This window comes from Euleptes europaea, chromosome 2, assembly GCF_029931775.1.
Source record: "Euleptes europaea isolate rEulEur1 chromosome 2, rEulEur1.hap1, whole genome shotgun sequence".
Classification (NCBI taxonomy): Eukaryota; Metazoa; Chordata; class Lepidosauria; order Squamata; family Sphaerodactylidae; genus Euleptes; species Euleptes europaea.
Window position 1 is genome coordinate 138,714,946 of NC_079313.1, and position 23,977 is coordinate 138,738,922.

The window sequence follows — 23,977 nt, forward strand, 5'->3', positions numbered from 1 at the left end:
CAGTTCAGGTTTTGGATTGTATTTAATAAGAAGTTCCATTGAATATTATCAAAAGCTTTTCCCGTGTCCAAAAAGATAAAAGCTGCTTTACTTTTCTTCTGTTTTACATGTTCTATGGCATTGATTACAAGACGTACATAGTCCCGCATAAGTCTTTTCGGAATGTTTGGTCAAGATGTATTACTTGTCCAATTTTCTTTTTTAATCTATCAGCCAAAATAGAAACAAAAATTTTGTAATCCACATTTAACAGAGAAATCGGTCTGTATGTAGCTGGAATTTGAGGGTCGTTTCCTTCTTTATGAATTAAAGTGATATGCGCTTCTTGCCACTTTTCTGGGCATCTACCGCTTTCTGGAATGTCATTCATCAATTTTGCAGGTGCAAAGCTAATTCTTCCTCGAAGCATCTATAGTATCTCGCTGTTAGGCCATCTGGTCCAGGCGCTTTGTCCATTTTCTGCTTAGCAATAGCAGTAGTTATCTCTTGCTTAGTGATATTCTGATCCCACCATTGGTCATCTTTTTCAAATACATTTAGCTTGGAATCCTTGATAAATCTATCTTACCTCCTTGATTGTGTCGATTTTTATGAGTTTTGTGTAGGTTTTCAAAGTATTTTACAAATTGATCTGTTATATCTCTTTCCTTATAGCTGACTTTAAGCATTATTTTGACTCCTGTTATTGTCTTCTTATCCATTTGTCTCCTAAGAGAATATGCTAAATATTTTCCAGGTTTATTCGTGAGTTCAAAAAACTTTTGTTTTGCAAATAAAATTTTCTTTTGCATCTCTTCTGTATCAATCAAATCAATTTCTTTCAGGATACTCCTTTTTCCTAATTTAACATGCTGCTCCTCTAACTTCTGATGTTCTTCTGTAAGTTGTTATCTCCGCTGTCTTTTTTGTTTTTTAAAGTTAGAGTTAATGGCAATCAATCTTCCTCTCATAAAAGCTTTACTTGTATCCATACTGTTGCAAGTGAAATCTCAGGTGATAGATTTAGCTCAAAAAATTCTTTCAGTTCTTTTTTGCACTGAAGTATAACTTTTTTTTTTTTTCAGTAAAAGGTTATTATCCAGTCTCCATCTTCTGGCCCTTGGTGTACCATATTTCCATATCAATTCAATTGGGTTATGATCTGACAGTATCTTTGGCAATATTTCTACAGTTTTTAAATTGGTACGTTCCTTGCTGCGTATCTGGAATTGATTCTATAAATATTGTAGATTGAACAGGGTTCGTCTTCTAGCTGAATATAATCTTGAATCAGTTCAGTAAAAGTCTCCAACAAGTTATCTTTCCCGAAATCTTCTTCAAGGCCACGAAAACGTAGGTTGGCTTCTCTGTTCTGAATCAAGATCTCAATTCTAGTTTCAGCATTAGATTTCCAATTATCATGTTCTTGAACCTTATCAACGATTTGGGAATTGGATGCTTTAAGATCTTTGATATCTTTGGCGTTCTCAGCTATCTTCACTTTAATTTCCGAAAGTGACGTTCTGGTTTCAAGTTTGAAAGTTTGCAGCTCTTCTTTTAATCTGCTTTCTAAATCCGCTAGCTGGACTGTAATTTGGCCCACTACTGCTTTTGCTGTCGCGTTAGACATTGCTTCTGTAGGCTCACCCTCCTTCTTCACTAGATGACTTGTCTTTTTTAGCGCCTCTAGCTCTTCGCTTTGTAACTTGTCTATATTGCTTTCTTCTTGTTTGCATATGTTGGTACAATTTTTCCATACAACATTAACCAATCATTTAATTCAGCAATAATAATTAATAATGTTTTTATTTTACTATATTAATTCATTAGTGTAAAAATAGTATCTAATAGTTACAACCTGTTAGCAAAAAACAATAACAAAGTGAAAAGAGAGAGTTCAATAACTTCTGGGTGGGATATAAGCACTACTTAATAGGGTTATGCCACGACCCTGTGAATCAAAGTCCTCCAAAATGTCCTATCTTTGACAGCCTCGCTCAGATCTTGCAAATTGAAGGCTGTGGCTTCCTTTATTTAATCTATCCATCTCTTGTTGGGCCTTCCACTTTTCCTGCTGCCCTCAACTTTTCCTAGCATGATTGTCTTTTCCAGTGACTTGTCTTCTCATAATGTGACCAAAGTACGATAGCCTCAGTTTAGTCATTTTAGCTTCTAGGGTCAGTTCAGGCCTGATTTGATCTATAACCCACTGATTTGTTTTTTGGCAGTCCGCGGTGTCTGTAACACTCTCCTCCAACACATTTAAAAGGAATCGACTTTCTTCCTATCAGCTTTCTTCAATGTCCAGCTTTCACATCCATACATAGTAATAGGGAATTTGATAGCATGAATTATCTTGATCTTGGTTGCCAGTGACACATTCTTACACCTAAGAATCTTTTCTAGCTCCTTCATGGCTGCTCTTCCCAGTCTCAATCTCCTTCTGATTTCTTGGCTACAGTCTCCCTTTTGGTTGATGATGGAGCCAAGGAATAGAAAGTCTTGAACAATTTCAATGTCCTCATTGTGAACCTTAAAGTTGAGTAATTCTCCTGTAGTCATTAATAGCATAGGTTGCAATAATTACACTCCAACCTCCAGGTGGGACCTGAAGATCTTCCAGAATTGCCAATGACCTTCTGACTAAAGATATCGATTCCCCCGCAAAAAAAATGGATGCACTCTATGGCATTACACCAGGGTTGCCAACTGCTAGGAGGGGCCTGGAGATCTCTTGGAATTACAATTGATCTCCGGACAACAAGAGATCAGCTCCCCTGGAGAAAATGGCTGCTTTGGAGAGTGGACACTGGCATAATACCCTGCTGCTGAAATATCTTCTCACCCCAAACCCTCCACCCTCAAAATCTCCAGGAATTTCCAACCTGGAGTTGGCTACCCTAACTAGAGTTACTAGGTAGGGTGAAGCCTGATCTGGAATCACAGACAGAGATCAGTTTCTCTGGAGAAAATGGCAGTTTCAGAGGGCTAACTCTATGGTATATAAAAGATTCTAGGTGAACCCCCCCCCCCCAAAAAAAATTACCCCTTCATGGTAGGGTTTCCAACCGCTAGGTAGGACCTGGTGATTTCCTGGAATTATAACTGATCTCCAGACTACAGAGATCAGTCCCCCTGGAGGAAATGGGTGCTTTAGAGGGCGGACTCTATAGCATCCCATACCCACTGATTTCTTCCCTCCTCTCTAAACTTTACCCTCCCAAGGCACCAACCCTGAATCTCCAAGAACCTCCCAAGATGGAGTTGCCAGTGGGGTTGCCAACTTCCAGGTGAGGCCTGGAGTTCTCTAGAATTACAACTGAGCTCCATGCTACAGAGATCAGTTCCCCTGATGGAAATGGCCGCTTCGAAAAGTAGACTCTATGGCATCACATACCCTCATGAGTTCTCTCCCCAAGCTCAACCTTTATACATCCAGGAATTTCTCAACCTGGAACTGGCAACCCTAATTCCCATACAGCAGATGGGCGGGGCAGGTGGGGTTTTTCTTAAGGCCCCTTGGCAAGTTAGTGGCAGGGAGATTTGAACCGCAGCTCATTCATTGCTGCAAGAAGAGAGGCAGTTGAAGGTGGTTTTATTTAGGACCGCATCTGATTAATTTACTAGTGTTCTTAAATGGTGATTCTAAATTCTGGGTTTTTATGGATTTTGCTTATATTTGTACGCTGCCTTAAGGAATAATCAAACTGGCTTACAATCACCTTTCCCTCCCCACAACAGACACCCTGTGAGGTAGGTGGAGCTGAGAGAGCTGTGACTAGCCCAAAGTCACCCATCAGGCTTCATGTGGAGGAGTGGGGAGACGAACCCGGTTCACCAGATTAGCGTCTGCTGCTCATGTGGAAGAGTGGGGGATCAAACCCGGTTCTCCAGATTAAAATCCCCTGCTCCAAACCACCGCTCTTGACCATTATACCATGCTGGTTTGAGAAAGAAAGAAAAAGAAAGAAAGAAAGAAAGAGTTTGTGTTTTATTTAGGACCGCATTCGATTAATTCACTAACAAACCGGTTGGTTCAATTGGAAAATTCACAGCATCGCGTCCCTGCTGAGCTCCCTCCCTAGGCTCCATAAAAAACAATCCTCGATTTTATTGTTAACAACGACCGCATTGCATGATGACCTTACTCTCTGCACATATTAATTGCATACAATTATGTTAACGTTTCATTCGTTTCACTCATGGCGATGCGAGATCAGGCAGCTTTAGGCATGTCAATAACAAATGACTGCGTGAAATGCATGCCTCTGAAATAAAAAGCCACTGTGGGCAGACCAGAAAGAGGGTGGATGAAGGAGTGAGTCAAATGAAATGGGCAAGAAAATTACTAACTACATGAATGTGTCCAGAGGAGGGCAACAAAGATGGTGAGGGGTCTGGAGACCAAGTCCCATGAGGAAAGGTTGAAGGAGCCGGGTATGTTTAGCCTGAAGAGGAGAAGACTGAGAGGGGATCTGATAACCATCTTCAAGTACTTGAAGGGCTGTCGTATAGAGGAGGGTGCCGGGTTGTTTTCTGTTGCCCCAGAAGGTCGGACCAGAACCACCAACGGGTTGAAATTAAATCAGAAGAGTTTCTGTCTAGACATTAGGAATAATTTTCTAACAGTTGGAGCGGTTCCTCAGCTGAACAGGCTTCCTCGGGAGGTGGTGGGCTCTCCTTCCCTGGAGGTTTTTAGCAGAGGCTAGATGGCCATCTGTCAGCAGGGCTCATTTGATGACCTTAAGCAGATGATGGGAGGGAGGGCATCTTGGCCATCTTCTGTGCATGGAGTAGGGGTCACTGGGGGTTTGGGGGAGAGGAAGTTGTGAATTTCCTGCATTGTGCAGGGGGTTGGGCTAGATGACCCCGGGAGCCCCTTCCAGCTCTCTAGTTCTATGGGGGGGGATCCTGGAAGGGCCAGGGGGCGTGGCCTGTGCATGGACTCTCGCGGGGAGCCGGAGGAGGAGGAGGGGCTGAGTCCCCGCCCCCTTGTGTCAGCGATTGCGGCCAGAGGCCAGCCAATCCTTGACGCCGGAAGGGAGAAGAAAGCCGCGCCCCCCCCGCCGGGGCAAGCCCCGCCCCCTCAACCCTCCGCGCTGAGGTCATCCGGAGCCCGCCCTCGCCGTCTCCTCCTCCCTCGCGCTCCCTTGAAGTGACGCCAGCGCGCCGGCGTGCGCGTGACGTCAGATCCCGGGCGAGGCGGGCGGGGCCGGTTTGAACGGTAAGCGACTGAGGTAACGGGCTGGAGGGCGGAGGGGGGAGGGGAAGGCGGCCGTTGGGCCGGCGCCGCGCGGGAAGGGGGGGCCGGGCCCACCTCCCGCCCGGCCGGCCGGCTCCGATGGGGCCGCCGGGGGGCCGAGGCACGGCACGGCGAGGGCGCCGCCCTTCCTTCTCTCCCTCCGGCCGGCCGGCTCCATCGGCCAGGCCGCCCTACCCAGGGGGCCTTGCGAGGGTTTGCGTATGCTAATTCGAACCCTCGTATGCAAATAGGCGGGGGCGGTGGCGCTCGGGAAGGGGGGGCGCGCTTGGGGGCGCTTCCGGGGGCGGCCTCGGCGTTGTCTGCAGGGGCTGCTCCGCGCGGGCCCCGCTCCTCGCCCGGCCGGCCGGCCGGCCGGCTGGCTGGCTGCAGAGCTGCTCCCGGTTTGGGTCAGCCTTTCCAGGCCTCCTCCAGCGTCTTAGCTCGCCTGTCTGCCTTTCTCCCGAGGAGTCTGGGCTGGCCTGCGAGGTTTGGCTCTCACGACGACCCCGCGAGGTAGGCCCTGGAAGCTGCACTAGCTCTGGGGCAGAGGCTGGGGGTGGGTGGGGGTCCTGCTCGAATAGCCAAAGGGCAAAACGCTTACCCCCCTCCCCATCTCTCCCTTGGGGACACATGGGCACATGAAGCTGCCTTAGACTGAATCAGACCCTTCTGGGTCCATCAAAGTCAGTATTGTCTACTCAGACCGGCAGCGACTCTCCAGGGTCTCAGTTAGAGGTCTCTCACATCACCTACTTGCCCAGTCCCTTTAACTGGAGATGCCGGGGACTGAACCTGGGACCTTGTGGCCAAACAGTGGCTCTACCACTGAGCCGCGCCCCGCGTGACCTTGCTCTCAGAGGCCGTTTATGCATTGGAGGTTCCCCCCCCCTCTTGCCACACCACTCTCTAGATGCACATTTTCCCTCTCTGAATTCTCAAAACTGCATGGGGGCTTATTGTTGAGTTTTGAGAATTCAGATGGGGAAAATGTGCATTTAGAGAGTGGCAAATCCAAGGCAAAACCTCCCGTTCATAAACGGCCCCAGAGTGTGGTTTTTCTCATAAAGGGTACACCTACCATATGTTTTGTAATATTCTGTTTTGTCTGATGGCCCATGACCATTATAAATATGATTGATTGATTGAAAGGATACGCCTGAGATGTGGAAGTGGCGCATGGAGCTTTGGGGCACGGCTTGCAGGGCTGTCGGCGCTTCCCAGAGCATGTCAAGTCTGCCTCCTCTTAAAACATACCTTGAATCTGCCTTGTTTCTTGTGTCACAAGAGTGGCCTAGTTTAACTGGCACATCAATCTTAAATATGACCTTCCTGCCCTGTGGGAGTCCTGCCATGCTGATCAGGGTAGAAGCTTCCCACTGGGGGAGGAATGGGTTCCTGCTTTCTTTTGTTTCCAGAATTGTCTCTTGAGCTTTCTGTTCTGATGCTATGATCACATCACACGTTCTTAATTTTCTGCGTCAACTGAAACCCCCCGTGCTCCTCTATATTCCCCTCCCCCCGGTCATGCTTCCATCCAGCATTTTCTGCAAGCAGGTTGGCGGTCAGTGCTCCTTGTGCCTAAAGCCCTCTTGGTTCTCCAGGTTCCCTTCTTGGTCTCCTCTGAGCACCCGGTTCTCTGTCTAAGCCTTTCCTCAGTACAGAGCCTCTCCTTGCTTGCTTGTATCAACTGTCTCTTCACCCCCACTCATCCTGAATTTGAGTCCTTCTAGAATCCCCTTTCTCCATTCATGTTGCTGCGGTGCCTCTTCGCACACTATTTTAAAAATGAGAAGAGCCGGCTGACTTCTGTCCTTCATGAAGGAGAACTTACTTGTGCCAGCTGTTGAATCAGCTTGTTTGTCTCACTCCTGTGAACTGGCTCTTCGTGTTCACTGTAGTATGCTTCCTGGTACAGTAGGATATATCTCTGCTTTGTCTGTGGGAATGAGCGTAGCGTCTGATTCCGGCTATTTATGTGTATACATGGGCTCATCACATTACTGGGGCTCTTGGACTTCTGATAAATGGCTAGACTGTCTCCTGTAAGCTGACTCTTGAAAAGGTGGCCCGCATCCAACCCTTGGCAGCCGAACGAGGCCTTCTGTTGATCACGGTGTGAGAAGGGGAGATGTACTTTTCACTTGCTTCTGGATAAACCAAATCTTTTCTCATTGAATTTTCTTCAGAAAATGGCAGTTAACGTGTATTCCACCTCGGTGACAAGCGATAACTTGAGTCGACATGACATGCTCGCCTGGATCAATGAGTCCCTCCAGTTGAATCTGACAAAGATAGAACAGCTCTGTTCGGGTAAGTGGAGGGTTGAGCGGCTGCTTATGATTTAAACACATTTTTTCCCATTCAAAGAGCCACCTGGGGATGGAGTATTGGACTGGTACTGAAGAATTCTCTTGAGGGGTGGTGGGTTGATGCCTGCCTATCTTTTATCTCCATTTTCCAGGCTGGGAAGAAATTTACACTGGCAGTACAAAAGTAGAATGTGGCATAACTCGTTTGCATGAGTTCCATGCTTGTATTTCAAACCTTTTTCCATCTGTAACTTGCTTGTAAGATATGGTGACATAATCTGATTTTGGGTGAGAGATTCCAAGCCTCGAGCTAAATCTTCTTTCCTGCAGCAAGTTGAACAAGTGTTGTAGGGCCAAGTGCAGCTGTACGCATGAATTGTGATGTGTACTGTTGGGCACCTTTGTAAAGGAGAGTTTCTGAATTTTTCAGAGAATAAAACTTGAAGCTGCTGCTATGGAACTTGTCTTGCTCTCAAGAGTGCCTGCACAAGGGAGGCTTTTGCTGTGAAGCTAAAAGCTCAGAGGAGATGAATCCATAGTGATGGTAACTGAACTTGTGGCTTGAAAAGCTGTGATGCTCCTTATCCAAGAGAGGATTTATTCTAAACTTGGACTAGGTGCAATATTATAGATCAAATAAGAAAAGTAACAAGAGTTTAAAGTGAATCTGTGTGCGGGGGGGAGAGTTAATTTGTTTTAAGAAATGGCTTTCAAGTAAGATGTGGGCTGGGAAGAGTATGTTGCTTGCAGGGGCTCATACTCGGAATACACAACTGATTTATGGAAGGAAATTATAAAGCACTGCAAAAATGAGCAGATAGCAAGAAAGTTTGTGATGGCTCTAAACAGCATGACTGTCCAGTTATTTCGAGTTTGCAAGTATGTCCCTTATCAATGGTAGTTTCAAAGGGTAGCCATGTTGGCCTGCAGTAGAACAGCCAGGTCCAGGTCCAGTAGCACCTTAAAGACCAGTAAGTTTTTTGGGGTGGAAGCTTCTGAGAGTCAGAGCTCCCTTTGTCAGATATCTGGCGAAGTATCTGAAGAAGGGAGCTTTGACTCTTAAAAGCTTATACCCTGAAAATCTTGTTGGTCTCTAAGGTGCTACTGGACTCGAATCTAGCCTTATCCATGGTGATATGGATGGGATGTGTGTGTATTGAATTTGGATGAGGGAGGTACTGGCATCCAGGGGGAAAAGTTATGGTTTGGGAGAATTGGAAAAATTATACAGTGGGAGTGGATAGTGAGTTAGTATCTGGTGGGTGGGTTGATTAAGCAAATGAATGAAGAAAGTTGATGAGTAGAAGAGTAAAAATGAGTCCAGTTAACTGTGTGAAGAAGCTGTCAGCACGCATTGAAGGAGAAAGGAACCGGGAGGCTCTCAGCTTCAAAGCTGATATGTCTAAATGCAGCTATGTGTGTGTGTTAAGTGCCGTCAAGTCGCTTCCGACTCATGGTGACCCTATGAATGAAAGTCCTCCAAAATGTCCTGTCTTTGACAGCCTTGCTCAGATCTTGCAAATTGAAGGCTGTGGCTTCCTTTATTGAGTCAATCCATCTCTTGTTGGGTCTTCCTCTTTTCCTGCTGCCCTCAGCTTTTCCTAGCATGACTGTCTTTTCCAGTGACTCTTGTCGTCTCATGACGTAACACAGCTATGCAAAGTCTTTTTGATTTGTCAAAGTCATTAGTAATGTCAGGGCCCTTGGTACTTCCCGAGGACAGTTACTTAGCGATGAATTTTGAGGAGTGATGGCCCCAGTGGTTGTAAGCAGACTGATTCCTTTTCTGGCGTTCTCCTCTCCTGTCTTACATGTACTGTTTGGTCATAATAACTTCCTTATTTTGATATTTGGGGAGTTTTGAGCAATGGGAATTTCCTCAAATCTTTTACGGTTGGGGGAGAAGGCTGACATTTCAGAGGCCTGCCGTATGAGTATGGTGGAGCAGGATTCAAGAAAGCACAGTTCTTCATTCTGAGTTGGGTAACATCCAGCTTGGAACCCCTTTGTGCATCGTTTTCATTTGATTTAATGGGGCTCGCACAGGAAATGTGGATAGTGCCTGCTGTGTGAGATGTTTATTTTTATTTAAAACATTTTTTAAGCTGTTGTTCCACTTAACTTAGGGTCCCCAGGGTGCGAAATAATAAATGTTAAAATAAGCTTAAAAACATGTGTGTAACAACTCGAAGACATCTGAACAGGAGTGAGTTAGTGGGGGAACACCAGTCAAAACATAAAAGTCTTTATCTGCTGGTGGAAGACAATGACAGAAGGACAGATAAATCTCCCTGTGGAGGGAATTCCATGATTTTGGGGCTCTGACTAAGTAGTCTCTTTCTTGAGTTGTCACCAGTCTATCCTCAAATGGTGAGAGCCTCCAAAGGTGACCAAAGTGGTCTGATAAGTGGGAGAAGAAGAAGAGTTGGTTTTTATATGCCGACTTTCTCTGCCACTTAAGGGAGACTCAAACCGGCTTACAATCACCTTTCCCTTCCCCTCCCCACAACAGACACCCTGTGAGGTAGGTGGGGCTGAGAGAGCTCTTAATAGAACTGTGACTAGCTCAAGGTCACCTAGCTAACTTCATGTGGAGTGGAGAAACAAGCCCAGTTCACCAGATTAGCATCTGACTCTCATGTGGAGGAGTGGGGAATCAAACCCTGTTCTCCAGATCAGACTCCATCACTCCAAACCACCACTCTTCACCACTACATCATGCAAGCAGTCCTTAAGGCATGCTGGTTCCAAGCCACATGAAGCTTTTATAGGCCAATGGTAGCACCTTGAATTTGGCCCAGAAGCAAATTGGGAGCTTATGTAAGTGGAGCAAGACTGGAGCAATATGGTCCCTATGAACCGCTCTAGTGGGAATTTTGACTGCAGCATTCTGTACCAATTGTAGCTTCTAGACACTTTTCAAGGGTATCCCTACATAGGGCCCAGGGCCATCTTTCTGTGACAAACAACTGCTCTTTTGTGTGGCTTGAGTGTCCCCTGGCTTTTTTTTGCATGCCTTGATTGTGGATTTGACTTACGTGTATGGACGGGGTGGGGGGAACTTCGACATTCACCTATTCAACAGTAATTGCTCCTTAGCAGTGAGCTAAATGCCCAGCATCAATACTGGACTGGCGTCTTTGGCATTATGTACTGAGTGCTGAATAAAGGCAAGTGGAATCCTCTCCACATGCCAGCGTGTTGTAGTGGTTAAGAGCTGTGGACTCGAATCTGAACACATGAAGCTGCCTTCTACTGAACCAGACCCTTGGTCCATCAAAGTCAGTATTGTCTACTCAGACCGGCAGCAGCTCTCCAGGGTCTCAGGCAGAGGTCTCTCACATCACCTACTTGCCTAGTCCCGTTAACTGGAGATGCCGGGGATTGAACCTGGGACCTTCTGCATGCCAAGCAGAGGCTCTACCACTGAGCCACAGCCCCTCCCTCTGGAGAACAGGGTTTGATTCCCTGCTCCTCCACATGAGCGGTGAACTCTAATCTGGTGAACTGGGTTTATTTCCCCACTCCTTCACATGAAGCTTGAGTTCTCTCCAAACTCTCTCATCCCCACCTACCTCGCAGGGTGTCTGTTGTGGGGAGGGGAAGGGAAGGTGATTGTAAGCCGGCTTGATTCTCCCTTAAGGGGTAGAGAAAGTCGGCATATAAAAACTCTTCTCCAGGTCCCACCTTGCCAGTGTGGTATAGTGGTTAAGAGTGGTGGTTTGGAGCGGTGGAGTCTGATCCGGAGAACCGGGTTTGATTCCCCACTCCTCCACATGAGCAGCGGACTCTAATTTTATGAACTGGATTTGTTTCCCCACTCCTACACATGAAGCCAGCTGGGTGACCTTGGGCAAGTCTCAGCTCTCATAGAGCTCACTCAGCCCCACCTCCCCCACAGGGTGTCTGTTGTGGGGAGAGGAAGGGAAGGTGATTGTTAAACCGCTTTGAGACTCCTTAAAGTTAGAGAAAAAGCAGGGTATAAAAACCAACTCTTCTTCTTCTTCTCCACAAAGCACTTGAACGGCCTACCTGTCACAGCATGTGGAGGGCAGCAGCCAGTTTCAGGGAGTCACAGGGGTTTCCTGCTGCTAAACAAAAGATGGCTTCCCTGTGGCTGTGCTGCAAGGAAAGAGTGTGAGTGCTGACGAGGCTTGTGCATGGGTGAGGCTGAATGTTTGCAGGGTGGCTGCAGCAGGGCTGTGAAAAATACTCTCCCTCAGCCAAGCATCGTAAGAGAGGAATTTGATGGCTTGGCAGTGCTTGTCCAGTGAAACATTTCCTGCCTGCCTGTCTGGCCCTGGTTCACAATACGAGATGTTGTGGCCATTTATAAGGGATTTTCCTTTACCTTTGAAAGGGAAGGTCTTTTGATAAATAGACAAGTTGTGGTGGATGCATTTGTCACATTGCAGTTCCACAGGCTCATTGAAATTTATGTGCAGGGCTGGTTTTTCTTCTGTAAGGAAACTTTTTTGCCTTTCTACGGTATGCTAAGCTTCGGTTCTCACATGGATGTTTCTTATTCCCTCTGCAGGTGCTGCTTATTGTCAGTTCATGGATATGCTCTTCCCTGGTTCTGTAACACTGAAGAAAGTGAAATTCCAGGCAAAGTTGGAACATGAATACATTCAAAACTTCAAAGTCCTACAAGCAGGTTTTAAGCGGATGGGCGTTGACAAAGTAAGCTTCTGTTCACTCGCACGCGTGTGGTTTGAGCCGTCCTTTGGAATGCCTGTCATCAGGGGCTGCTGCGCCTGAAATCCTCAATCTGTCTTACTCTGGGGGCCTTCCAGTCACCAGCTGAGATCTCCCAGCTAAAAGGTGGTCAAGCTGGAGTTAAGTTAGCCGCAAACAGTTTCCTCAACCTAGAGAGCCAGTGTGGTATAGTGGTTAAGAGCAGTGGTTTGGAGCAGTGGAGTCTGATCTGGAGAACTGGGTTTGATTCCCCACTCCTCCACATGAGTGGCAGACGCTAATCTGGTGAACTGGATTTGTTTCCCCACTCTTCCACATGAAGCCTGCTGGGTGACCTTGGGGTAGTCACAGCTCTCTTAGAGCTCTCTCAGCCCCACCTACCTCACAGGGTGTCTGTTGAGGGAAGGGGAAGGGAAGGCGATTGTAAGCCGGTTTGAGTCTCCCTTAAGTGGTAGAGAAAGTCAGCATATAAAAACCAATTCTTCTTCTTCTAACCAGGTGCATTTTCTGGTAGAAACTAGAGGCCGCCTTTTGCTTTTTATGTTTGATTTAGTCAGTCAGTGTGCTGCCTGTTGCCCCCCCAAGTTGGGCCTTTGCGGTGGCTCTCATGAATTCGAAACACTTTAAAAGCGAAAAATGACAAGAGTATTGTATTATTTAGATGTTTCTAGCCTGCTTTTCTCCGCAGAGGGGGCCCGAAGCAGCTTTCATTATCCTTCTCCCCTCCTCCATTTTATCCTCATAGCAACAACCCTGTGAGGTAGGTTAGGCTGACTATATTTGACTGGCCCAAGGTCTCCTGGTAAGCTTTCATAGCAGAGAGGGGATTTGAACCTGGGTCTCCCAGGTCCTAGTCGGACACTCTAACCACTGCACCACACTGGCTGTTATACCACAATGAAAAAGAAGCAAGATGTCATTGTCATTCAGTCCAAACATCTTCCAAAACAGAAATGTCAGAGAGGGACTGTGACCTCCACCACTGTATTACTGCCTGTTGCCATATGCATGCTCCGGACTAGGTAGTTTCTGCCACGCTTAACGTCTCATGTTTAAAAACTCATACTATGTTTCAGCTGTTTGTTTTCAGATTTCTGTAGTCCTAACCCTCTTGCTCTGTTCATTGGATGTCCCATCCTGTTGATTGTACTTGATTTACACAATGTAATCTGCCTTGAGTCTCAACAAGAAAGGCGGGCTATAAATAAACCAAAATAAAAAATAATAACCTTCTTCAGCCCTGTGTAGTGGTTAAGAGTTTTGGACTACCATCTGGAAGATAGAATCATAGAGTTGGAAGGGACCACCAGGGTCATCTAGTCCAGCCCCCTGCACAATGCAGGAATTTCACAACTACCTCCCCCACCACACCCCCAGTGACCCCCTACTCCATGCCCAGAAGATGGCCAAGATGCCCTCCCTCTCATGATCTGCCTAAGGTTATAGAATCAGCATTGCTGACAGATGGCCATCTAGCCTCTGCTTAAAAACCTGGGTTTTTAAGATCTGGGTTCGAATCCCCAGTCGTGTCACCCCCAGCTTACTGGGTCATCTTGGCCACTCACACTCTCTCAATCTAACCTACCTCACAGAGTTGTGGGGATAAGACAGAGGAGAGGAGAAGAATGTAAGCTGCTTTAGCTCCCCACTGGAGAGAAAGGCAGGGTATAAATAAATAAAACGAATACATTTTAAACCAGGTAATGTTTACGGAATGTTTAATAACTGAACATGTAAAATGGAATATTAAAATATCTCGAATCTTATTCTTAAATGACTTATATCCATCCAAAATGAGAGGTGGTTAGCTGACCGATGGAAGCAAAAAGGGAAAACAACAAGAGAGTGTTAACGGTGTGGATGTGGACCTGCGGTGATGTGGAGAGAGAGAAGAAAATTTGCAGAGAATTAGAGGTGCTTTGGTAGATACTATTGCACCTTTTGAAGGTTAAAAAATGTAAAAGTGGCCCTTGTTGATTTATGCACCTCTCTGTTACACAGAGGACTGGCTCTGTGGTGGCAAATGGTTCCATTTTTGATACATCAGATGAAGGGGAAAGAGATAATGAAATTGCCTCAGTGCATTTCACAAGTTTCCTTGGAGCAAACTGACCTTGAGCTAAAGAAACTGTAAAGATCTTGGCACGTAGGATGGAAGGACGACAATAGATTCCACAATCCGGAACCCATAGGAGGGAAGATATCAATGACTGAAATGTTTGTGCTATAATGCTAGAAGTAGACATGTATGTTTATTTTATTTTGGATACTCTGCTTTTTTCTTCCCAATGGTGACCCAAGGTGGCTTCTAAGAGTGCTCTTCCCCCATCCTTCCTCTTATCCTCACAATAGCAGTGCTGGTAATAGGTTAGCCTGGGAGAGAGCACCTTGGCCCAGGGTCACCCATCAAGCTTCATGGCAGAGTGGGGATCTGAACCTGGGCCTCCCAGGTCCTTGTCTGACTCTCTAACCAGTACAGTCGCTGGCTTTCCTGCTTGTAGAACATTTTTCTACTTGACCTGAGTTCGAAGAAGAGTTGTTTTTTATATGCCGACTTTCTCTGCCACTTAAGGCAGAATCAAACCAGCTTACAATCACCTTCCCTTCCCCTCCCTGTGAGATAGGTGGGGCTGAGAGAGCTCTTAATAGAACTGTGTCTAGCCCAAGGTCACCCAGCTGGCTTCATGTGTTGGAGTGGGGAAACCAACCCGTTTCACCAGATTAGCATCCGCCGCTCATTTGGAGGAGTGGGGAATCGAACCTGGTTCTCCAGATCAGAGTCCACCGTTCCAGTCCCAGGTCTTACGTTTACACACATGCATGTCTGTGTGCCTCTGACTGTAGCATGGCATGCGTGGCCACTGTCTTAACACATTCAGCTCTAGTTAAGGCTGCCAGCATCCTGGAGAAAAGAATGTCCTGCCCCTTTCAAGAGGCTTAATGTTAAGGTGTTACTTGCCAGGAGGGGATGCTGTTTACATCTATGCTATGAAAAGCTAGACTATATTACAGCAGTCTCTGGATGGCATACAAAGAACTAAGATGATAACATAACAAGAATATCAAAACATTACAACTAAGGAAGCCACTAAATGCTGCCCACCCACAAACTCCATTTCCCAGCTGCCCAGTTCCTCAAATACAGTACTTTCAATATCAAAATATATTCAGCATGTGTGTATTAACAAATTATAATACAACATTGTCACAAGTCTTCACATCTATACACATACCTATGTCACAATCCAACAATATCCTAAGTGTTCACATATACCTCCTATACACACAGAAAATCAATGTCCATAGCATGAGTAAATTCTACCTAAGCATCTTGAATTTGGCTAGCAGCCTAAATTTTGATGCATAGACAGTTCCAATATTCAGCATAAAGTGTGCAACACAATCTCAGCTGAAACACAATCTCAGCCAGATTCAAGATGCTGAGATTGTGTTTCAGCTGAGATTGTGTTTCAGCTGAGATTGTGTTGCACACTTTATGCTGAATATTGGAACTGTCTATGCATCAAAATTTAGGCTGCTAGCCAAATTCAAGATGCTTAGGTAGAATTTACTCATGCTATGGACATTGATTTTCTGTGTGTATAGGAGGTATATGTGAACACTTGGGATATTGTTGGATTGCAATTTGTTAGTACACGCATGCTGAATATATTTTGATACTGAAAGTACTGTATTGTGGCTGTTCTATACGATTTTTGTGACAATATTGTAATAGCATATAGAAGGGCAAGGTCTGCTGGGCAAAACCCAACATGGCTTCTGTAAGAGTAGGTCCTGTCTCACTAACCTATTAGAGTTTTTTGAAAGCGTCAGTAAGCATGTGGACAGGAATGAGCCTGTGGATATTGTGTATTTGGATTTCCAAAAAGCTTTTGACAAAGTCCCCCACCAAAGACTGCTACGCAAACTTCATAGTCATGGGATAAGAGGACAAGTCCTCTTCTGGATTGAGAGCTGGCTGAAAAATAGGAAGCAGAGAGTAGGAATCAATGGTCAGTTCTCGCAATGGCGGGATGTGAGCAGTGGGGTGCCTCAGGGATCTGTGTTGGGACCGGTGCTTTTCAACCTGTTCATCAATGACCTGGAGTTGGGGTTAAACAGTGAAGTAGCCAAGTTTGCAAATGACACCAAATTATTTAGGGTGGTTAAAACAAAATCGGACTGTGAAGAGCTCCAGAAGGATCTCTGCATACTGGAAGAATGGGCATTAAAATGGCAAATGAGATTCAATGTAAGTGTAAAATGATGCATACTGGGACAAAAAATCCCAACTTCACATATACACTGATGGGATCTGTGCTGGCAGCAACAGACCAAGAAAGGGATCTTGGGGTGGTCATGGATAGCTCAATGATGTCGTCAACCCAGTGTGCGGCTGCTGTAAAAAAGGCAAATTCCATGCTGGCCATAATTAGATGAGGAATAGAGAATAAAACTGCTGATATCATACTGCCCTTGTACAAATCTATGGTGAGACCACACTTGGAATACTGTGAACTGTTCTGGTCACTACACCTAAAAAAGGATATTACAGAGTTTGAGAAGGTGCAGAAAAGAGCAACCAAAATGATTAGGGGACTAGAGCAACTGTCCTATGGGGAGCAGTTAAGACGCTTAGGGCTGTTTAGCTTGGAAAGAAGGCGGCTGAGGGGAGACATGATAGAGGTCTATAGAATTATGCATGGTTTGGAGAGAGTGGACAGGGAGAAGTTTTTCTCCCTCTCCCATAATACTAGAACACGGGGTCATCTGCTAAAGCTGGAGTGTGAGAGATTCAAAACAGATAAAAGGAAGTATTTCTTCACACAACACATAGTTAAATGGTGGAACTCCCTGCCCCAGGATGTGGTGATGGCTGCCAGCTTGGAGGGCTTTAAGAGGAGAGTAGAAATATTCATGGAGGAGAGGGGTATTCATGGCTGTTAGTTAGAATGGATACTAGTCATGCTGCATACATATTCTCTCTAGTATCAGAGGAGCATGCCTATTATATTGGGTGCAGTGGAACACAGGCAGGATGGTGCTGCTGCACTCGTCTTGTTAGTGGCTTCCTAGCGGCACCTGGTTGGCCACTGTGTGAACAGACTGCTGGACTTGATGGGCCTGGGTCTGATCCAGCAGGGCCTTTCTTATGTTCATAGTTTAGTGTACATTTTTTGTTACATTTGGCATTCAGATGCATCGTACCTGCCCTGCCCTGCTTCATTAATTCTTGCCAAGTGTTCTTTCACTATCTCTAATGTGAACAGTGGAATTTGATATTTAGTTAAAGGGAGGACATCCTTTTCTGTGTTTTGTGTCCCTAAAACATGGCTTGATTTAGTAAGGCCTGGGAAATGGAGTTTGTTGCTGGGTGGTATTTCGTGGCTTCCTTAGTTGTAATGTTTTGATATCCTTGTTACGTTACCATCTTAGCTCTTTGTATGCCATCCAGAGACTGCTGTAATATAGTCTAGCTTCCTCTGTCTCTTCCTACCTGTTTTGGCTTGCGCACACAGCTCATCTGTGACTAAAGTTTCTTCTTTCTGGGTTTGAGCCGAAAGATCCTGTGTCATCTTCTTAGAACCAACTGCTTTCAGACTCAAATGTTTTAAAAAAGGCTTTCTCTTTTTTTGGCTAAACATGCTGTTATTTCCCCCCCTCCCTAGATAATCCCTGTGGACAAACTAGTAAAAGGAAAATTCCAGGACAATTTTGAATTTGTTCAGTGGTTTAAAAAATTCTTTGATGCAAACTACGACGGGAAGGACTATGACCCTGTGGCAGCTCGGCAAGGCCAGGAAACCGCGGTGGCGCCCGCTCTCGTTGCGCCAGTGCTGAGCAAACCCAAGAAGAACCTGGTCTCTGGCGGCACAGGTATCAGTTGGGCTCCAGCAGCCTCATTAGTTAGCCTTACAACATTTCGGGTCGCTCAGGGCCTGAGGCTGTAGTGACCCTTAGTGGGTAAAGGAACAGCATGGAGCTGCATCTTCTGGCTGCTTTGTCCGGAGGCCAGTCAGGATTAAGGACCCTCAATGGTAGGGAGGGGAAGGGGGCTGTAGGACGGGGGAAGAGCCTCTGCTTTGCATGCAGAAGGTCCCAGGTTTAGACCCCAGCATCTCTAGTTAAAAGGACCAGACAGAAGGTGATATGAAAGACCCCAGAGAGCAGCAGCCAGTCAGAGTAGATTGGCCTTGATGTACCCAGGGTCTGATTCAGTAGAAGGCAGCTTCCTGTATGTTCATGTAATGGAGATAGATCACGATGGGTAGCCGTGTTAGTCTGTCACTAGCAGTAGAAAAGAGTAGGAGTCCAGGAGCACCTTAAAGACTAACAAAATTTCTGGCAGGGTTGGAGCTTTCGTGAGCCACAGCTCACGAAAGCTCCTTCCCTGCCAGAAACTTTGTTAGTCTTTAAGGTGCTCCTGGACTCCTACCCTTTTCTACAGTTCACGTGATGGTGTTAGGCAATAATTGTCATGTGTCTTGCAGATGCTTGCAGTAACCAAAGATGCGGAAGTAAATGCTTTGCACGGGTATTACTGTGTAATCACTGCCCACCTCTAGTGCTGTTAGAAGGGGTGGTGCATGAGACTGTGGGCTCATGCCGCTGCAGTTGTGCAGCCCTCCTGATTTACTGGCCTGTGGAAGTCCAAGCGGCTGCTGAACGCTGCTGTTTCCTATGTTTCACAAGGGCTGTTACCTAGCAGGAAACGCCACACCACATGATTGAGACAGCTTTTTACTTCTGTTCCTCTGTAGAGAGGTGGGGGGGGGAGAAGAGTTGGGTCATGTCTCCAGGGTGGGTGGGCAGGTGCTCCTCTCTTGGTAAGGTAGGAGGTGTTTGGGGTTAGCATGTAACAGCTGGAACTGCTCTGCCTTTTGTAGATAACAGTTATGTGGGAACTTCAGAACTGAAGGCTGCCAGAGCAGACTCCACTGGTTCCTTAAAGAAAACAGCTGCGATTGGTACTAAAACACCTTTCAGGGAGAGGGCCTTTTCTTCAGTGTTCTTTGGGGCTCTAGAAGGGGCTTTCCTACTGATTACACAGGTCTCCACACTCCGGTGCAATTCTCTTCAGTTGGTAGATGTATACTGAGGGCACCTGGGTCTGTATGTCTCCTACTTTAGACTGCAACTAATACGCTTTTGTCTTTCAGCTCCAACGCGACCCTTGGTTGCACAGAGGACAACCGTGGCTAATAAAACTGCCCCTGGAATGGTTAAAAAGGCACCAGGAGGCATTGGGGAGGATGAATCTGCGGAACTGATCCAACAGGTGTGTTTCTGGTTGTGATGAACAACAAGTGTGATTTCCCCCTCCCCATTTAACAGCAGCTGCTTGGCACTCCAAAATAAGGCCGTGATCAGCCCATACCGATCATCTTTCCGGAGACAATAGAATTGTGGGTGGTCCTGAAAGAGTGGCAGGTCCCAGAGATGTTAGAGGCGGAGCTGTGAACAAGTGCTTTGCACAGGTTCGTCTGGGACGAGCATAATGAAGCCATCCCAATGACCCACATGGTTCTTTCCTGTAAAGGGCTCCAGATTAGCGTGGAAGTGGACAACAGGGGGCTGGGCTGCTTAAGAAAGTTGCTGCTTTAACTACTGGCCTCTTAAAATTGCATGTTGTTAGGGGTTCTAGTATAAGGGGGAGTACAGTTAAAGCTTTTAATGACTGAATGAAACATTGCCAGTGGTGACAGCTTGATCCTGTATATATGTTTTGGGCATCACAATTTAAGAAGGATGTAGACAAGCTGGAACATGTCCAGAGGAGGGCAACAAAGATGGTAAGGGGTCTGGAGACCAAGTCCTATGAGGAAAGGTTGAAGGAGCTGGGTATGTTTAGCCTGAAGGCGAGAAGACAGAGGTGATATGATAACCATCTTCAAGTACTTGAAGGGCTAGCATATAGAGGAGGGTGCTGAGTTGTTTTCTGTTGCCCCAAAAGGTCAGACAAGAACCAACGGGTTGAAATTAAATCTAAAGAGTTTCCGTCTAAACATTAGGAAGAACTTTCTAACAGAGCGGTTCCTCAGTGGAACAGGCTTCCTCGGGGGGTGGGGGAAGCTCTCTGTCCCTGGAGGTTTTTAAGCAGAGGCCAGATGGCCATCTGTCAGGAATGCTGATTCTATGACCGTGGGCAGATCATGAGAGGGAGGGCATCTGGGCCATCTACTGGGCAGGGAGCAGGGGTCACTGGGGGTGTGTGGGGGAGGTAGTTGTGAGTTTCCTGCATTGTGCAGGGGGTTGGACTAGATGACCCAGGTGGTCCCTTCCAACTCTCTGATTCTATATAGGGTGGGTATTGAGAAGTGACTGCCTCCTCTCAGAAGGATGCGCTTCATCCTCTGCTGGTTCTGTGCTCATTTGGAGTGAGGCTTTCATGAATTTTGCAGTTTGTGGTGTTCATGAACAGATGATGGTTTGCGTGTGTGCATTTCACCTTATTATTTTTAACCTGTGCTTGTGATAGTGGGCAAAAAATAAGTGGATTGTGGACTCGAATGGCAGGATCTTACTGCAGATCCGTTCTGCTAGAGATGGTGCTTTCCTCTGGCACAAAGAGCCGACTGGAATTTGGGGGAGGCGTCCTTGTGCCAGAGGAATGGATCTGTAGGATCCAAATTGTGTGTTCATGTTTCCTGCACCAGGTGCTAATAATGATTCAGTGGAGGGCTCGTGTCTAGAGATGTTGAAGGGGCGCAGGGGACGACGGACTCCTGGGGGAAAATGCCCATTTTTTAAAGGGCTCTTTCAGTTTTTCTAATGGGAAAATTTGAATATTCAGGAGAACGCTGGAAAAAACTTACGAAATAAGTAAAGAGGGAGTAAAGAGGGCTTTGGTTAATGGTGACAAGAGGGGTAATTAAGTACTTTTGTGTTTCTGGGGTTTTTACCTCTGTGATGAAAAATACTGTGCTTGGTTCTTCATTGGCAGATCAATGTATTAAAATTGACTGTTGAAGACTTGGAGAAGGAAAGGGACTTCTACTTCGGAAAACTGAGGAACATAGAGCTGATTTGCCAGGAGAATGAAGGGGAAAGCGACCCAGTGCTGCAGAGGATTGTGGAAATTCTTTATGCAACAGATGTAAGTCAGTCGTTCCCTTAGGTATTCGGCAAATGCACTTTGAGCTCTTGGCTTAGACATCGAAGATGCTGCATGTTCTCGCATCTACCGAAGGGCTTGGGGTGCCATCTGCTGTCTTCCCCAAGCCCCGCTGACATGCGCAGGAGTTGTGTAAGAGCATTGGATGTGCTCTTGCGTGGTTCCAGGGGCTCATGGTGGCATTGTTTCTAATGGATTGCTCGACTGTGGTTACCAAAATTCACGGGCAAATCAAAATTCTGGCTGAAGACAAAGAGCAGCTTCTGATAAATTCCTGGCCCCTTAAAAAAAACCAAAAACACCCTCCCTTTGTGTAGATGTGCTGATTCATTCTGGGGGTGGGGCAGGAGATATGGAGGCTGATTCACTTAGCACCATGCATGGGGCTCTGTCCTGTAAGACTGTGAGCAGAGCTTGTGGAGTGGGACTTCCTTGCCCAGGGGACCACCATGAATAGAATAGGGGGAAAGGGATCTATTGTGTGTGTATGCTTGGGGAGGGGAATTTTTGGAGATATTCCTTCACCTGCAGACTGATGAACAAGTCATGTCTGGACCAAAGTTGATGAGATCTTCATGAATGTTGGGCAGTTGGTAATGTTTGCAAACATACACGATGGCTGCCTGTTCATATTGCCTGAGCATCAGGCCTTAGCATGGGGAGAGGAGGGGGGTGGTTGGGAATGCATTTCTGAAAAATGGAAAACACTGTTTGGTTTTCTAGAATGTTTGTTCAGGCCATCCAAAAACTGGCTGAACTCCATAGTCCTGTTCACCTCTGATGCTTGATGACTGCTGTGTCCAAAATCTTGGATGCTGTGGTAGGGAGAAGGTGGTTTGTCTTAGTTGCTCTTGACTGTGCTTCTGCCTGTGACTTGGAAGGCTTTTGCCTACCAAGGTCCTTGAATGCTCAGTCTATACTGTGCTTCCGCTGCTTCACCAGAACTATAATTCTGGGCTGGTGCCACAGAGCCCATTTCTTGCTTGGCTCGAGTCCAGTAACACCTTTTAAAGGCCAAACAGGATTTCTTGGGTCTGAGCTTTTCGCAATCCCTTTTTAGCATGTTGTTCCACTTACTGGATCCAGAAGTCATCAGATTTATGGTTGTGTACAGTAAACTGGGATTAGGCACTGCCATAGAGAACTCAGATCTGTTTGGTGCAGGTTGAAGATAAAACGTATTGTGGCTTGAGCACATCTCAAAATTATGAGTGTGACTCAGCCCCCTAAGGTGAGGAAGGGAACGCGGCCTCCTGCGCTTGTAACGTCTTGTCTGTTTCTCCCGTTGTTTTTCAGGAAGGCTTTGTGATACCAGACGAAGGAGCACCACAAGAAGAGCAAGAAGAGTATTAACAGGCCACCTACTGTACCAGCAGAGCAGCAGCGGAATTCAGAAATCAGAATTCTTTGCCCCAATCATGTGCTTATCTGTAAAACTACTCCATTTTATTCTTAGGACTCACTGGTTTCTTTTCATAAGTAAAATAAGTACCTCTTTCAAGTGCACTTTGTGTAAGTTTTACTACTTCCCCCCCTTCCATTGGGTTTTATTTGAGAGCTCTTTTCTCATTTCTGTAAGCAGAGCAGTATTAACATCGAGTGGGTGTAATTTGGAAGCAAGAGGTCGAATATTTGGAGTTGGCAGAGGGGCTCGGTTGCTGGCGAGGCGCTGGTTTGTGGAGGGTTTGCTGTACCGTGTTGTGCTTTTGGGGGGGAGTTACGTAGCGAAGTAATTTTCAGGACTGGCTTTGTTTTTTGCGGGAAGATGGAGCAAATAGGAAATTGTTTTCTGCAATGAAAAGAGATGCCTTAAGGGGGCTTAAAATATGCTTCCAGATGCCAAATTCTGTGACGGGAGGTTTTATGTGCTCTACAGTGGGGTTAGAGAGCATGCTGCTTTCTTGTTTTGGAAGGAATTGCCTAGTCTCTAGCGTGAGGGCTGAAGGGGCCATTAGAGCTGGCCCATCCATGGTCACTGGCTTTCAGAGGGGCAAAGCTTTCCCGCTGCCCCTCAGGGCTACCATGGGTATGTTTGGGTTCAAGAAGGTCCAGTTTTGCTGTTCCGGGCCTGCGGGAAATGAATCTGTCAGGCAGGCGCACCGTATCTTCCAGAGCAACAAGGCTGAGGTTTTGAAACTCTACCTGATTCACTGCTTACATCCCTGCTGCCCGTGTCCCCCTCTTGCTTTTGTTTCTCTGGTCCACTGAATCTTGTGGGTCCTTCTGATCCCCTCTGCTCCCTCCCTGTCCCCCTCCAGATTTGCTGACTAAACCCTAATGGAGTGAATGGTTGGTTTTCAGTTCTGCACTGAGGCCCGTTTTGATCCGCAAGCTGTAGCCCCCTCGCGTGTGTCCTTGTTGAGTTTAGCTGTCCGCATGTAGCCTCCGCCAGGACTCCAGGTGGGTAGTGGGGGAACGGGGGAAGAATTGGTGTGTGCTGATTAGGAGTGCTAACGTTGCAGACAACACACAGTGCTCGGATGAATTTACTGTGAGCATTATTTCCTACTCGACCCTGTCCCTCTTGTGCGTGGGCAACCGCCTCTCCCCCACCCCCGATTGCTGCTCTTTGGGAAGGGTCTCCTTGAGGTGTCTGCCCCCCCCCCGACCGCAGCTAAGACAAAGCCTTGGAGC

At 46.5% G+C, this 23,977-nt stretch overlaps 1 protein-coding gene across 1 annotated transcript; it reads left to right on the plus strand.

The window, feature by feature from the left end:
* Positions 1 to 5,126: 5,126 nt before the first annotated feature.
* On the plus strand, positions 5,127 to 22,831 carry MAPRE1 (microtubule associated protein RP/EB family member 1). The gene is made up of 7 exons (XM_056844082.1): positions 5,127 to 5,203; positions 7,408 to 7,531; positions 12,068 to 12,213; positions 17,898 to 18,105; positions 19,389 to 19,507; positions 21,173 to 21,325; positions 22,640 to 22,831. Exons 2-7 carry the CDS (start codon positions 7,411 to 7,413, stop codon positions 22,694 to 22,696), a joined length of 804 nt encoding a protein of 267 aa, XP_056700060.1. The 5' UTR covers positions 5,127 to 5,203; positions 7,408 to 7,410; the 3' UTR covers positions 22,697 to 22,831.
* Positions 22,832 to 23,977: the final 1,146 nt, after the last annotated feature.

What these genes read in the sequence shown, in the direction of transcription:
- MAPRE1 (XM_056844082.1), top strand. Translation starts at nt 7,411, where the DNA reads ATGGCAGTTAACGTGTATTCCACCTCGGTGACAAGCGATAACTTGAGT. An exon ending in CCTGGTCTCTGGCGGCACAG is followed by an intron (nt 18,106 to 19,388) that starts GTATCAGTTGGG and finishes TTTGTCTTTCAG; the next exon opens with CTCCAACGCGACCCTTGGTT. An exon ending in AAATTCTTTATGCAACAGAT is followed by an intron (nt 21,326 to 22,639) that starts GTAAGTCAGTCG and finishes GTTGTTTTTCAG; the next exon opens with GAAGGCTTTGTGATACCAGA.